This window comes from Pholcus phalangioides, unplaced genomic scaffold, assembly GCF_987345545.1.
Source record: "Pholcus phalangioides strain wild (caught in Gottingen) unplaced genomic scaffold, Ppha-v1.0 ptg000008l_1, whole genome shotgun sequence".
Lineage (NCBI taxonomy): Eukaryota > Metazoa > Arthropoda > Arachnida > Araneae > Pholcidae > Pholcus > Pholcus phalangioides.
The window spans coordinates 58,099,401-58,116,693 of record NW_028301601.1 but is presented as its reverse complement, the minus strand read 5'-3'; the positions used below and the strand labels follow the sequence as shown (position 1 = coordinate 58,116,693).

The 17,293-nt window shown below is 33.0% G+C and overlaps 1 protein-coding gene across 1 annotated transcript in view; it reads left to right on the top strand.

The window, feature by feature from the left end:
* The window catches only part of LOC149084631 (uncharacterized), a 30,648-nt gene continuing 13,355 nt past the window's right edge, over nt 1–17,293 (top strand). Inside the window, exons 1-7 of the mRNA XM_089235022.1 lie at nt 1–223; nt 4,487–4,522; nt 5,640–5,692; nt 10,014–10,103; nt 16,406–16,438; nt 16,624–16,659; nt 16,886–16,998. Of these exons, the coding sequence (XP_089091148.1) occupies nt 112–223; nt 4,487–4,522; nt 5,640–5,692; nt 10,014–10,103; nt 16,406–16,438; nt 16,624–16,659; nt 16,886–16,998 (473 nt within the window). The 5' untranslated portion in view covers nt 1–111. The remainder of the gene's footprint in view (nt 224–4,486; nt 4,523–5,639; nt 5,693–10,013; nt 10,104–16,405; nt 16,439–16,623; nt 16,660–16,885; nt 16,999–17,293) is intronic.

Genomic DNA, 17,293 nt, shown 5'->3' with positions numbered 1-17,293 from the left:
AGTGGCAACATATTAGTCTTCTTCCTGGCCAGCCATTTCTTTAAGCAAGGGGGTGACATTTTTTTTTTGTCCATGAAGAATTAAAAATTGTTAATACACTGAGTTTTAAATATGTCTAGAGCTCAGTTATTTATAGGCCGGTTGCCTATTGATGTCCGTGAGAGAGATGTGGAGCAAGTTTTTGAGAAATACGGGCGCCTTCTTCGATGTGATGTCAAGTATGGTGAGTAGATTTTTGATGGAGATAAGAGAACCTCCATTGGTTATTTAGTTTTATTAGTATAATTATGCTCATATATCTGGGTTCAGCTTTCATCCACTTACATCACGTTGCGTTTTTATTAAAAATATAAGCTTCGGTTAAAAATATAACCAAAGCTGCCCAGGGTTGGAAAAGGACGGGGCAATTGCCCTGGGCGAGAAATTGGGGGGGGGGGGTTGGGGGAAACAGGTGTTATATACACTGTCTTAAAATTATTGAAATTTAGCATTGGAGCGGGGAGGAAAAATTACGTTGCCTCCTCAAATTCTTAGTTGCAGCAGAACTGCAAGTGGTAATTAGCTGCAACCTTGGATCCGCAGAAGAAATTTTTCTGTTTCGTTAGATACCTGCTTATCCAATGTGCCTGCACAATGTCACTTTTCGAACACGTTTGCCCTGAATCCGCCTGCCTTCGCTCGGGTGCTGATCCAGGACGATGTGTCTGATCTGGGCGAAGTGAATTTTTAAATTGTCCTGTGTTTTAAGGACAGATAAATATCGCATATTAATCTGCTCTTTCGAAGGTAGGGGGACTCATTCCAACCCCTCTGGATTTGAAGCTGAACCAAGGCAGCCATCTTCAACTGTGAATGAAGTGGTGGGTCGGGCATTTTCAGAACTGGATGGAGTGGAGGTAGGTATCTTTAGCGGTGAATGGAATGTACTTTTTGATCACGCTGAGGACTGAAGGCATGGCGAAATAGGTGAGAAGTCACAAAAATGTTATTACAAAAAAAGAAATGTATCAGAAAAATACAACCTGGTAATCAGGAAGGAATAATCTGAGACAACGATGCGTTGGAAACGAAATGATGCTACTGGACAACGGGAAAAAATAGTTATCCGTTGAATCGCCCGTGCTTTAAGTGCCATCTATAATGGATGGGTACTGGAAGTTTCTAGAATGAAGCTTTATACATGGCATCCGAGGAACATTCTGGAACAACGACAACCCAGCATAATTCAGAGCGCCGGCGTTGGCAACTCATAGCATCGTTGCCGATCTGGATTATACTGATTTGGCAGTCTGGATTATACTGTACTTGTTCTGAATGGAGTAAAGGCAGTCAGATGGAGTGTGATGTACCAGAAAAGTGACTTATTGTGTAGATGTATTGGATCATCCTGTATATTATAGCAGGGTGGTTTGGTTTTAACCAAGTGGTTTTTTTCAAAAAATCAAATAAAAGGTGCCTAATCATCATTTTTTTTTCCTTGAAAAATATCATATTGGTTCATTATTAGCCAAAATTTTTCATTTTTATCACATTCTATATTCTTGGGGTATATTTTGATGGTATATCTTTAAATGGCATAAGATGGTGTAAGTGGTTTTTTTCAAAAAGTCTCATAAAAGTGGCCAGAATATATATATATTTTTCATATGAAGTATCTTAGTTATTTAAAGTTATATACAGAAGCCAAATTTCTCGTCCTTACCACATTTTCTAACCTTTGGCTACATTCTGATGCTCTATCTTTAGAAAATTCATGAATAAGGATTGTGTCATACATCTAAATGGAGTGGTGTATTATCTCACGGGGTTTCTTTTTCCCTTCACAAAAAAGCAGCAACAGTAGTGATACCATCATGCTAGGGGCAGGTGGTCCTATAATCCAATAAACACACCAGCTGTCCTTAAAGGACAAAGACTAGCGTACCAGTAGTTACATTACCTACACATACATGTTCATTTTCTTTCCCATAAGAAGTAGCACATCTCCTACTGTATATCTCCCAGTCTTAATATTCAATAGTTGTTTTTATACTTTCATACACACACTGTTAAGCCCAGTTAATCAAGATTCTACTGTATAGTAGTAACAGATTTGTGAAAAATCAGCTATATACAATATTATAATTTAAGTTTTGATTCCAAAACTATATAGGCACTGATCAGAATGACTTGAAAATTTGCATGGATACTCCTGAAGCAATGGAAGTTTCTGTCGCAAAAGAAAAAAGTGCAAAATGTGCAATAGATGATGCTGTACTAGGCCAGCAGTATAACCTATTTTGTGCAACCACATCATTGCGGCACTTCCACAGCATCAGTGTGTGGATAGAACTGCTATCACGATGCACATTGCAATACCAGCAAAGCAGCTGCTGAAGACCCATTTTGACAGGATGCACCTTAACCCTTGCAACTTCTGGCTGTGGGGGTACCTCAAAATGTTATAAACAGTGGTCAGATTGCAAACTTTGGTGAATTGCAATCTCCAGCACATTCCCTATATGTTAGAAGTTCCTCAGGAATATTAACGGGGGGGGGGGGGGCACGTTTGGTTTAATAAAGCTGAATTGCAAGCACATCCACATTATGACCATGGCATACTCCGATTCTGTTGTTGAACAAGAATTTGTGTGCTTAACCTCATAGCCAGAACACGCGGTGGACAACATATTTAACATTTCTTAAGTAAGTTGTAGTTATTTGTTCAATTACTTCGTTTTTTGTGATGTTTCCATGAATTATGAAATCGTGAAATGCTATAATTAAGGTATCATTCTGCCATGACTGGCTATCGTTTCCATTCTGCGAGCAAATTTCCTGCATGTTGGATGATGTCATTAATTTTACATTTTTAAGTAGTTTTCCCCCTTTATCAAATAAAATTGAATTTTTTCAGGAATATTCATGTCAATTTTCAAGTCATTCTGACAATCGTTCTTTTTTTACAGAACCTTAGTTATAATCACCCTGTATATCGTAAATAATTGTTAATTAATCTGCATCATTTATGCTTCATTAAATACATTATGTTCACCTAATTTTTATTACTTTTTGCAAAATAGCTTCCTAAGTAAGCATACTGAAAGTAACTGGAGAAAAACTTTTATATATTATATGATTGATAACAACATTAAAAGAGTTCTCAAACACAGTAATCCATTGAGTTAAGCAAAAAATAATTAAATTGCAAAAGTGGGTTTTTGTTAAAATGTAATAAATATTTATTGATTCATTAGCATGGAATAGTGTTAATTACATTAATAAACGTTTTATTTTAGTTAATTATTAGAAGTTTGAATGATTTTTCAGAAATTTCATTGTTTTTCATGTTAATACTATTTAAAACAAAAAAAACGGTTTAAACCAAAAAAAACCCGGTTTTTTTACCAATCCTGTATTATAGGACTGATGAATTTACCCCACATCATTGAGGTTTTTGGGAGGGGCGATCATCCATCTGGATTTGTGCTTGCCTCCGTTCCATTTGCAGCTGATGTCTACCTCTACTTTATTTGGATCTGAAGATGTTTGCCTTCGCTCAGGCACAGATTTAGAGAAAGGGGGGGGGGGGGGTTGATAGGAACGATCTCCCATCCCTAGAGCCAAATAATAGGGGACAATCTGTGTTTTGTGTAGTGCAGGATGATCTAAGAGCTTATATAATCATCTACTAACACACCATTCTGGATCTGTACCTGATCGGCTGAGGTAAATTCTCCCAAACAAAAGCAAGGGATGTGGGCTTATCAAACGTGGGGGGGGGGGGGTTTCTTTGAATTATCGAAAGAGTGTACCAAAGCTGGTTGAAAGTAAAGCACATCCACTTCATGTTGAAAAAAGTGGCAGAATTTAAAGCATTATTAGATTTTCTTAGGTGAAACTTCCGTAGTTTAAAATGCTTTGTTTGTTGAATTTTTATTTCTTCTCACCAATTGTATAAACCTACATTAAAATTTCTCATCCCCAGACATCTCTGATAGATATTATATTGAGTCATGCTTGGTAGCAAGAGAATTTTAGTTTATCATCCAGATGTGATTATACAGAGTCTAAAATGTACCACGAGTAGTAGCTAATCTAACATCTTCATGATAACGAGCAAAATGGTTCTGTGTATGTGAAAAAAGACGATTCCAAAACTTTCTGCTAATCACAGGCATAAAAACCAGAGAACAGGAAAAATAACAGAAAGGGTGCACCGCTAGCCACATTTCAAGGAACAGCTATATTGTAAGGTAATTTCTTGGTGAGAAAAATGTCATAAAGCATTAAGAAAGGTCGCCAAGAGTGAAATACACATTTATAGAATGTTTGTCCTGGCACTTGTCAACAACCCTGGGAATAACATTCCTAATGATAGTGTTATCACCAAGATAAAAATTGTAATTATGGTAACTTTTTAAAAATAAATAGTACTATTTTTTATTATTGTCATATTTTGATTGGATGAGTTAGTGATTTTAATTTCTTCAATGATTTCTTCTAGGCATGTTTCCACCTGGTGGAGGAAGAAGAGGAGGAAGTATGTAGATCGGAAAAACCTGTTTAAATGTTTGATAAGTTATTCTAATTTTCTATAATAGGGGAGAAGTGATCAATCATTGATATACATGGGGTATAACATTGGTGCAAAGTTTTTCAAGCCTTAATACATTGATGACGTCAACTGTTTCAAACACCTCAAATTTCGTGAAAAGACCCTAGAAAATTTAATATCCCAGGTGGCAATGACGATTAGAAAAATCTGTATTGGTGCCTAAAAACTTTTCTAAATGTTAAATTGGGGGGGGGGGGGTCTAAGGGTGACAACATTTTCTGATTTCATCGCGTATATATTTTACTTTTAACCCTCAAAGCAGAATATGTTGAAATCTGGAAGAATTTTAAGAAAAGTGTAGAAAACACGGTCATGGTGATTTTTACAAACATTTCCAGTCAACCGAGGGCTCGTTGAAAAACAATGCAAAACATTGTGCTTTGGGGTTTTTATCATGGGAAAAGTAAAAGAAAACATTATTTAGGGTAATTTTTCTTGAGCAAAATCTGTGCTTTTCTCCTAAGAAATTATTCTGGCACCTAAATATTTTTTTGATTTGCCAACCGCTGACATAGCTAAATATATAAAGTACCTACCTATACTTCTAGATATTTGGCTTTAATATATTCGAAATTGTTAATTCTATCTTATGAGTTCAACACAGCATGTCCTTACCAGGGATCTAAATTTTTCCAGCCAAACTTTGGGTCTATTTTCCGGACCTCCACAAAATTCCAGATTTGAAAAAGACCCTTCACAAAATGCATATTAATGAAACCATAAATTTGGCATATTCCCTTTGGGATAAACTAACTAGATTATTTTGCTTCCCACGAAATTACGTATTTTTAACAAAATTAATCACCTTTTCACAAAAAGTTGGGGAAATTTTCTCAAAAACAGGATCCTACAGGAAAACGTCTGGGCAGACCCCTGCTTGCATGGATAAAAATTAATATTCAATTCAGTCAATGTGATTTCCTTAGTTATAATTAGATTTGTACTGTTATATTTTATTTTGGCGTGCATCTGTTTTCAATTTGATCATTTGTTTATCTCTTCATTTGATTATTTCTTATTTAGAAGTTGTCTCGTTATTTAGGGACTGGTATGGCGTATGCTTTTGTTGATTATGAGGATAGGCGAGATGCAGAGGTGAGATAGCACCTACATACATGGATTTTTCCTCCTCTTTATAGTTTATGTAAACATGACAATGTATCTGTTTGAAAGTGATTTTATGCTGTTTTAGATTACTCGAAGCATTTATCATTTTCGTTGCTGTGAGCTTGAAATATGTTGAAACTACATTGGAATGATAAATATGAAACAAAGTAGGAAAAAAAAAATCAACTTTGAATATAGTTCTCTCCTATATTTACCATACATTTTTTGCTCAGTGGGTATGAAAAAATTACCTTTGAGTCAATGAAATTTTGACCGTGGGGGCAAAATCAATGTTGAAGCAAACCAATATTGCTTGTGATTCATGCAGTGTTGAAGTTAATTATTTGGTGGTTGTAGGGGTCATTGAGCAAGCAAAATTTGGAATACAAGCAATGACAATTTGAAATCATCAATTTATTTTTCAACTTTTTGAGACTTAGTAATGCTAATCACTGTAGTGAAGAGAAGCGTGGGCAGAACATTCCAAATAGTCTTTCAACCACTCCAATAAAAAGTTGATTGATCCCTCAACATTCTAAATTTCATACTCGTCTGGTTTTGCTTGTGTTCATAAACAACCCTTTTCATGTGACGGAAAACATTGAAGGGTGGGGGACGAATTATTTTTTAATATAGATTTGTTTTTCACTTTTTAAGAAAAAACTATCTACTGAAACATCCCAAGCTCTTCTAATTTTGAGTTGATATTTATATTTGTCTTTAATGGTCTTGATATTTCCATATCCTTGATGAAAACATTGATTACAAATGGCATTGGAAGGTACTGAAAAAAGAAGTGATAGACAAGTCTTGGGAAATTTTTTCAAATGCTTGGTGATAAAAAATATTCTTTTTAAATATATTGTCCTCAAAGTAGCGAGTGTCCAATACTTTTTTTGCCAGTGTGCATCCAGCTTCACGAAGCATTAGCGGTAGAATAATGGATTCTGGATGCATGTTGCCAGTGTCTCATTTACAAAGGACTTCTGTAGAGGTGGTTGTCCAGGATATCAAATAGGTGGAAGAAATCTGTTGATACAAGGTCTAAAAGAGATGCTATCTTCAGTACTCCATAGATCTTGTGATAACAGATTATCACCTTGCTTTCTGAAACAACCACCTTCTTGGAAAATCTTTAGCAAATTCGGCAGACTTGTAACAATATCCATAAACATTGCATTTAAGGTCTCCAGTTTTTACCATCAGGGCATTTCATGGGCACGTAGAGTTATGTTGGCAGCAAGATTCTAGGTGCTTAGGGTAGGGGTTCTCAAAAATCCCTAATCAATGCTTATCCAGTTTCCCATAGCGATTTCACCGATAAAAGATCTCTTCGGAAACCTTTGTCGCGGCACGACGTTGCACAGTTTGAGAAACCCTGCCTTAAGATATGTGACATTCACTGTATGTCAGGGCTTGCCTCTCCGTGGCAACCAAAATATTTGTATAGAACATATATGGACATTGTCATCAACATAAGGAAAAATTTTAAGGATTTGTGTGTTGGTGTCCATCTCAACACAGGATGACTAGCAGTTACTAAGAACCGGAAAAGTATTTTTTAAAAGTAGATATTGCATAGGTGCTAATGCTTCTGGAAGCCTTCCAATTTTTTAGCCTTATATAAATCTTCCAATCAGAAACCAAATTCTTACAATTTTTCATATCATTATACATGGTTTTCCCATTGACCTGGAAAATCATAGAATGAAAAATATTTGGAAAATGTCAGGGAAACACATGGAAATATTTAATAATAGTCAGCGAAAAGTTCTTTGTAGAGAAAAACCACAGAAACTCGAAAAACAAAACTTTTGGAAGGTTGGGATTTTAAATTATATTTTTCCTTCCAGAGTTTCGGGTCAGGGAAACTGTCAAGCAGATTTTGTTGGGGACTCTGTTTTTAAAAAAAAACTCATGAAAATCCTCAAATTTTTCGCTTAGATTGAATGAAGTGTCTCCAGAGAAAAATTCCTCAGTTCTTGAAATCTTAGGCTGATAACGTTTCCTCGACAAAAGTATGGGAAATCTGGATTTAAAAAAAGAAGTCTTTGGTTGTTGTCAAATACTGTGCCAAAAATTAGCAGAGTAGTCAATTATTACTAAAATTGACAATAGCATGAAATAAAGCACTGCTGCAAATCACCACTGAATTAAATTCTACGGGGAAAAAGTTTAGCATAACAAATATGTCATTACTACTCTGTCCTTCGGAAAATCTCAATTTTTTCCGCCTTCTATTTGCATGACTTTTTTGTCAGCGAAATATTTTTCATATGACAAAGTATGTATTTTCCAAGTCTGGGAATTGGCACCTATGATATAAACTCAAATTAATGAATTAAAAAGATTTTTTTCAAAGGATCTTTTTGGCATACAGTAAACACAAATCAATCAAAAAAAAATTGGCAGTTTTGGCTCAGTTGCGAAGAGAACAAACAAATAAATACCCATAGAATTTGGTGTGAGAAAGTCCAAGTTATACCGATTTACTTTGATTTAAAAGTATTATGCACATATTTTTATTATTTTTTGTATTTTTTCTGTGCTCCGCAAAGTAACTGATTTGATTTCCAGGTTACATGTAGAAGAAAAACTGACTTTGTTTTTGAATATATTTTCTTTAAAAAAAATTTATGATGTTTCTTTTAGAAATATGTTGCTGATGTTTTTAATGATTCATTTTCCACTGTTCTGAGAATATTCCAACGCCAAGCGAATGCCCAGTGGCTGGGAGCACAGCTCAGAAAACACGCCTGCTCCTCCTTTCCACAACCATCTGTCCAATAAGAACACGACAGACAGATCGAATCCATAAGCCAATATTCAAATGCCTCCTACACGCTGTGGTTGCGAAAATCCATGCCAATATCCATTCCATTACGGCATCCAATGTTTCTGGATCTGTTAAGCGCACGCACACAAAAAATATCAAAATATCCAGAGTGCGTTCCTGTCCTAAGCAGTTAGCCAGTTCCGGCCAGGCAGTGTCGACTTCTCTTGCCTCATCGCCATTTCCTAAGCCTTACTGTTCCACAGCTCTACAGTATTCTGTCTCTTGCTATGTATGAATGTATAAGATAAATCCATTTTGTGCCATGCCTGCTGACAAGGCCTACTACAAGCAACATAGGTATTTAAATTGTTTTTCCTCATAATTTAAATGCGATGCGAGGGAATAATTTTTTTTTTTCAAATTGTTTTCATGTTTCGAAATGTGTTATAAAAACAAAATATTTTGATCATTGCATGAAACGGCTGTTTTAACCGAGATATGTTATGCAGTTTTCATTAAAATCACATCTTAAGGCTACGAGATACGATTTCTAATGAACGTTGATATTCACACACACAGTGAGGCATTGGTAGAGTTCATGAACTAAGTCTGGACCTGCATTGATTTATCTATCTTCTAGGTCATGTTACAGCAGATATGTGGTTATAACATTTTGTTTCAAAGGATGTTTTTTTTTTTTAAATGGCATTGAAGTTTCAACGAGTCAAGAAAAGAAGTTGATGATAAATTCTTTCTCAAAATTGGATTATTGTTCTTTCAGTTGTGATAGAATTTTGTTTTATATTTAAGTTTCTATGAAAGTGTTTTAGTAGACTTTTAAAAAAGCCTCGATAGTTCTCTAAGTTTTTAATGGTGGTATATTCCAGCTTCCATCGTATATGTCTATACGGAATCCCACATAAATTATAATATGAAAGAGACTCTAATCTACACAGCATTAGTTAACTCTTATAATTTCTTGATATAGTTTTGTTCTTCTTTGGCTAACTAATCTTTAAGTAAAATTTTTCTAATTATGAAGATTTTTTGGCTAGTATCGGTACCACTTTTTTGAACACTTCTGTTTCGGATCAACAATTTTGTTACTAACTGATGGAAAGAATTACCATTAGTCTACTTTTCATTGTTCCTCAAAATGTATCTCACTCCATCTGGGAATCAGAGATGTCTGTTCATGAAAAGACGCATCAAAGTTTTGGTCCTGTGCATTTTCATAACCCAGTTTCATATGTTGCGAGATTAGTAAAAGATTAGTTATCCAATTTGTTAGCTCAAGTTAAGAAAATTTCAAAGAAATATTACATGCAGTTGAGGAATCAGGTTATGGATGTATCAGACTTATTGATAATCAAATCAAGTAACTTTTTTATGTTAAATTCATAGGTGGTGCTTATATTCTATTGACATTTTTTAAATGTATGTTTATACTTCTTTTATCACTTAGAATACAGCTTCAACAGTTTTTTTTGTTTCTTAATATTTTTCCTCACTTTTCCTTTCTTGTATTGATAGGATGCCATCAAATGTGAACATGGAAGGGATATTCGAGGACATAGCATTGTAGTTGAATGGGCTCGTGGGCCCTCATACCGAGGATCAAGAGTGAGTATATTTTATCACAAGGTGCAGTACATATAATATATATATGTACACTGTTATATTAAATTGAAAAAATAATGGCACATAAACCATGTCGAAAACGGGTCATAAATGAGATTGAAGTAGGGCATGAAAGTATATTCAATGATAAGAAAAATTTAATTCGGATAGTCCAGTTAGGTGGGAAACACTTACTGGCCTGACCATCAGAAAAAAGCAACTCTCTTCAACCACATTGGTGGAAAGCCACTGATAATTTTGGGGGAGAGCAGGGTTGTTTGGTTTAAACCACGTTGGTTTAAACCATGGTTTAAACCTTGGTTTTAACCAAGTGGTTTTTTTAAAAAAACCACTTCGGTTTTTTTCAAAAAATCAAATAAAAGTTACCTAAATATCATTTTTTTCCTTGAAAATATCATACTGGTTCATTATTAGCCAAAATGTTTCATTTTTACCACATTTTATATCCTTGGGGTACATTCTCATGGTATATCTTTAAAGGACATAAGATTTTATAAGTGGTTTTTTTCAAAAAGTCTCATAAAAGTGGCCAGAATATATATATATTTTTCATATGAAGTATCTTAGTCATTTAAAGTTATATATAAAAGCCAAAATTTCTCATTCTTACAACATTTTCTAACCTTTGGCTACATTCTGATGCTCTATCTTTAGCAAATTCATGAATAAGGATTGCATCACACATCTAAATGTAGTGGTGTATTATCTCACAGGGTTTCTTTTTCCATTCACAAAGAAGCAGCTACAGTAGTGACACCATCATGCTAGGGGCAGGTGGTCCTATAATCCAATAAAGACACCAGCTGTCCTTAAAGGACAAAGACTAGTGTACTAGTTGTTACATTCAGGGTTGGCAGGTTTTTGACACATGGCAGTTTTTGACGGTTTAAACTGTCACGTCAAAAACCCTCCGTCAAAAACCTTTGTCAAAAACTGTCAGAAACCTCAAATATTGCTTTTCGATATAAAAATTCCCAATGAAAATGCACACGTTAATTGCATGTAATGTTTAAAGTGACTATGTTATACAAAGAATAAATATTTAATAAGATTCTAAAATAATTTTCTACTCCCGACAGAATTATTTTGGACAATATATGTTTTTTTTTTTCTTATAAAATTTGAATAAAGCATAACATGAACATTGAAGGGAAAACTGTGGAACGATTTGACATTCTTTGATTCAAGATGATTCTTGACCTTCTAAAATTTCTTCAACTGCTTATATATATGCATTGATATAAACTATCTGCTGTACTCTTTTTACAACAGATAAGTGTTTATAAAAGTTTATTACATCATGTATGTAATGTTGATTTCTGTTATTATTAAATTACTCTTACTGCACATAACATTGAAATATATCTAGCGATCAAAATACTAAATTGTAGGACTAAAATGCCATTTAATTTGGCAATGCTAGCTTGTATATGTCAAACTTGGTTTATTCTTACTTTTGCACTATGATATGGTACATTTACTAGTATTTATAATGCAATGGTTTTCCAATTGAAGCTGTATTCAAACATGCAAAACAAATGCTTTGGGTATCAAGTCTTGTCAGCTCTGCTTTGGTTGAAAATACTCTTTAAAGCTGTGTGAATTTATACACCTTGATCTAAGAAATTTTTAGGAGAAAATAAATGAGTTTAGTTAGTGCATTAACAGATGCTGCGTTAGAATTTTTATATGGAATAAAATTTTTGGCAGATCAGAAAATTTAAAATATCAAAATATATATTTTTCCTCAGTATTTATAATTCTGAATATAAAACCCTTTAATCTAAATAAAAGTAAGTATTTTGTTATTTAACATATCTAACAAGTTAACAAAAACTATTTGACATCATTGACAGTAAGATTTTGATAGTTTTAATACCGAGTTAGTTTCTGGGGTCAAAAACCTAACCCTGATGCCCTATCATACATATTTTGAATAAGCAGCTCTAATCCACTTAACAAATTGAACACAGGTAATGAGTAGCTTAGATAAATAAACCATAAAATTATATTTTATATGTTCTAGACTCTTATGTTGAAGAATTCAAAATTGCAAATTATAATTAATATTTTGTTTTAATTATTGCAATAAATTAATGTTTAAAAATAAAACATTGTAATATGCCAAAAAGTAAGTTTTTCATCATATTGTGTACCTATTATGTTCAAAACATTATCAAAAGGCATTCATTTAGGTTTTTGATGGTTTTTGACAGTTTTTGACAGTTTAAACCAGTTTTTGACGCTTGTCATGTCAAAAACCCAACCCTGGTTACATTACCTCACATACATTTTCATTTTCTTTCCTATAAGAAGTAGCACATCTCCTACTGTATATCTCCCATTCTTAATATTCTATAGTTGTTTTTTTTATACTTTCACACACACACTGTTAAGCCCAGTTAATCAAGGTTCTACTGTATAGTAGTAACAAATTTCTGAAAAATAATCAGCTATACACAGGGTGATTATAATTTAAGTTTTGATTCCAAAACTATACAATAAGTACTGATCAGAATGACTTGAAAATTTGCATGGATACTCCTGAAGCAATGGAAGTTTCTTTCGGAAAAGAAAAATGTGCAAGTAGACGATGCTGTACTTGGCCAGCAGTATAATCTATTTTGTGCAACCACATCATTTCGGCACTTCCACAGCATCAGTGTGTGGATAGAACTTCTATCAAGATGCACATTGCAATACCAGCAAAGCAGCAGCTGAAGACCCATTTTGACAGGATGCACCTTAACCCTTGCAACTTCTGGCTGTGGGGGTACCTCAAAATGTTATAAACAGTGGTCAGATTAAGTGGTTTAATAAAGCTGAATTGCAAGCACATCCACATTATGACCATGGCATACTCCGATTCTGTTGTTGAACAAGAATTTTTGTGCTTTCAACCTCATAGCCAGAACACGCGGTGGACAACATATTTAACATTTCTTAAGTAAGTTGTAGTTATTTGTTCAATTACTTCACTTTTTGTGATGTTTCCATGAATTATGAAATCGTGAAATGTTATAATTAAGGTATCATTCTGCCATGACTGTCTATCGTTTCCATTCTGGGGGAAAATTTCCCAAATGTTGGATGATGTCATTAATTTTACATTTTAAGTATTTTTTCCCCTTTATCAAATAAAATTGAATTTTTTCAGGAATATTCATGTCAATTTTCAAGTCATTCTGACAATCATTCTTTTTTGACAGTGTTTTGAAATCAGAACCTTAGTTATAATCACCCTGTATATCGTAAATCATTGCTAATTAATCTGCATTATTTATGCTTCATTAAATACATTATATTCACCTAATTTTTATTACTTTTTTGCAAAATAGCTTCTTAATTAAGTATACTGAAAGTAACTGGAGAAAAACCTTTATATATTATATGATTAATAATAACATTAAAAGAATTTTCAAACACACAGTAATCCATTGAGTTAAGCAAAAAATGATTAAATTGCAAAAGTTGGTATTTGTTAAAATGTAATAAATATTTATTGATTAATTAACATGGGAATAGTGTTAATTACATTAATAAACATTTTATTTTAGTTAATTATTGGAAGTTTGAATGTTTTTTCAGAAATTTCATTGTTTTTAATGTTAATTCTATTTAAAACAAAAAAACCGGTTTAAACCAAAAAAACCTGGTTTAAACCAAAAAAACCCGGTTTTTTGGTTTTTTTCAAAAAAACCGGTTTTTTTACCAACCCTGGGGGAGAGTCAGATCTCCGTCAATATTTGGAAAAGACAAGACTCGAAGGAGAATCAGAAAGCATTTCAACATTTTAAACATTTGCTGCCATTTGTTATGCTTCTCGTATGATCTGAGTGGGAATTTTAACATAGCAATGCTTGTATTCATATTTGAATATGCATTAAAAATTGTCTTATTTGGCCATCATTCATCTTGGATCTACGCCAGATGGAAAATATTTAGGGCATCCTTACCCACGGGATTCACAAGAATGTGAAGCAATGTGATCCTCTTGGAGAGTTCAGAATCATTATCAAGGATGCATGATATTTCTTGCTACCAGTAGCTCTTCAAAATTTGTTGAATTCTGATTTTGTTGATTTAAACTTTGTTTAACCAGTCATCTGACCAGTTTCTCCATGTGCTACCCGCAGTGCCTCTTTCTTTATGAAGATAATAGTAAAAAGTGAAGATAACAGTAAAATAGTTTTTCCCTTTTTTAGAAGTTTGAAGCTATTAAAATATATTTTTGATTGAATTTTTTTTTTATTAAAAAATAAAGCTGGAAATTTGAAATCAAAATAGTAGAAAGCTAATTAGTTTTCTAAATAGAAATGTTGTATTTTTAATTAAATGCAATGACAGCAGAGGTTATTCAGGTTCAAAATAAATGCACAAAAATACTTCCCAGGAATTTGTTAAAATGATGTATTGAAATTTATAAAGCAACATGTAAATCTTAAATGTTTTCCTTGTATGTTACTAATAGTAAGATAGAATATAATAACTGGATGAATGTTGCAGAGCCAGGGAAAATATCACTTGCCCTCAATTTTGTGATTACATGTATCATACAGAGCTGGCAACATTTGGGATCTACATTATCAACATCTGCGATGCCAAATTTAGCATCTTTTACAGGGCTTCCAAATTTTTTTATTACTATTGTCGGTTCAAAATTTATTTTGCCATTTATCATTACTAGGCTGATCATATTTTCAAGGAAAAAAAATGAAAAAAAACCATTTGTCAATAAATGGCAATTCCAAAATATGAAATCATTTTGTTAAAAAACCTTATGTGATGGGGGAAAAATAAATTGTGCATTTTTGAAATCATTACTAAAAATAATGTAAAAATCAGTTATCAAAACCAAAAAAAACTTTCAAAAAGTATTTTTTGTAGACCTGTGTGGAGATGTAAAATTATCGAGAATAATTATTTTCATCGAGTCGAATATTCTCTAAAAGGACTACTATTATAAATAGTTTCAGAATATTCTTATTATTCTTGTTGTGTATATTCTTCTGTTAATTTATAATATAGTTATATCAGGGTTTAAGCTGTAGATAAAAAATTCCTTTAGCAAAAAAGTGAAATGGGGGGGGGGGGGCTTTAGCAAAATGCTACAATGCTAATGATTTACCGTTGGATGTCTTCTCGTTTTGTACCTCCTGTATGCATTTTTGTGAAAGTGGTACTACTTTCACATTTTATGAAAAATGCGATCATAGCTTAAACCCAGAGTTATATATAATATCTTTGAGTATTGTCCGGAAGGACTTTTATAAATTACTGGACAATATTCTTATCGAAAATAATAATTATTCTCAAGTTATTAATAAAATAGTCCTTCCAGAGAATATTCTCCTCGATGAAAATATATTCTTCAGTTATTTATATAGTAGTAAGGTCTTTCAGAGAGTATTCTCAAGAACATTTGTAATAACATGCATTATAATAAATGTCGATTAAAATTACTTGAGAATAATTCTTATTATTTTATGATAATATTCTGTAGTAATTTATAATAGTCCTTTGAGAAAATATTCTCTGTCTCCCATCTCTCTTCCCATCAAGAAGGCAGGGAATATTGAAGTTTGTAGTCCACAATATTAAAGTTTAAAAGCAAGAAAATGAAACCAACATGGCTGAATTGCACAACTTCCAAAGATATGTGAGTGATACGGAATTTAAGTGTATGTACATTGAAGAAAACGGTGGTTCTGTATCTTCTTAGAATGAAGGTGATTGTATAAGAAGAGCTTCATTTGTCAATCAACTCTGTAGTTTTACTATTTGCTTTGAACTAATTTCTGAAAATTTATCAAATTTTAAATTAACTTTTTAAGAGGTTTAATCTAAAGGTTTCTAAAATCTTCATGACCAAACTTTTAAATCCTCTCATCACATGACCAGGAGAGGTAATAATAATTACTTATTATTCTCGAACTGAAAGTTGTCATTGCGGGGTTATTAGACCAAAAATTGTTTTGTTATAAATGGTTCAGGCAATGCAAACTAATTTGTTTCATAATATAAACAAAATTATTAAAAAAATTAGAAGAAAAATGAATATTCTTTATTTTTCTTTAAAGTAATTTTTATTTTAAATAAATATATAATTTATATATTCTCCAATTTTTACATCCAGAAGAATATTCTCGATCTCCAGAGAATATTCTCACGTCACATCTCTAGACCTGTGTTATATACATGATATTAAGATACCTGATTAGCAAAAATACTAAAAATGTATTTAAACTATTGCGAAAGACTATATTTTTACATTTAATTTTCAGGGAGGATCTAGGGACTATTCCCGTTCTAGCAGGGTGAGTGATGACCATATGTTAATTTATATGAGTAAAATAGCAACTGTATTGTGTGAAACGTTATATGATGTACAAAGGACATTGCTGAATCTCATTAAATTTATTAGTTTTAATTTTTTTAACCTGATTCTATGTGCTATTGTTTATTGATGATATTTATTCTTGTTTGGTTTTGATTATTTCAGAGCACGCCATCCTATGGAAGAGGACCACCACCCAGGGTATATTTGTAGTTTTTTGTTTGAGTAGTCACTACTTTTTCTACATGAGATTTCATTCCTTATTAATTACTTAGAGCAATTTCTTTATCTACCTTTTTCTAGTGGTTAACTTTCCAGTGGAGACTTTTCAATGCTAATCACATTGCACGTGTGCCACAAGCAATGCAACTATGCAAACAATTTTTTTGAAAAATTTTGTTCATAGATGAATGTGATTATTTTTCAGGGACGCTATTCAAGGGATAGTTCTGAGATGGACAGAGATCGTTATTATGGTGGAGGCGGAGGCAGAAGGTATCGTTCGCGATCCAGATCTCCGTCGCGATCATACCGTCGCAAGTAAGTTTTAAGAGTTACAATGACAAGTGTGTGACCTTACGTTTTTAACTCGTTATCAATGGGGTGGATTTTGGCTCGTCAACTTATGGGGGGGGGGGGGTCATTTGAATGCTGAAGAAATCACTGAAATCACTTGAATCAACAATCATCAGATTTATGAGGAAAGGATGTGTGAAATGTTGAGATGGAATTTATTTGTTGTTGAGACTTTTTCGCTTTTGAAACTGTCATTTGAATAACTAAACTTTTTGACAAAATAACAAATGTTCTTTTATTTCTAATTCTTCCCCCCCCC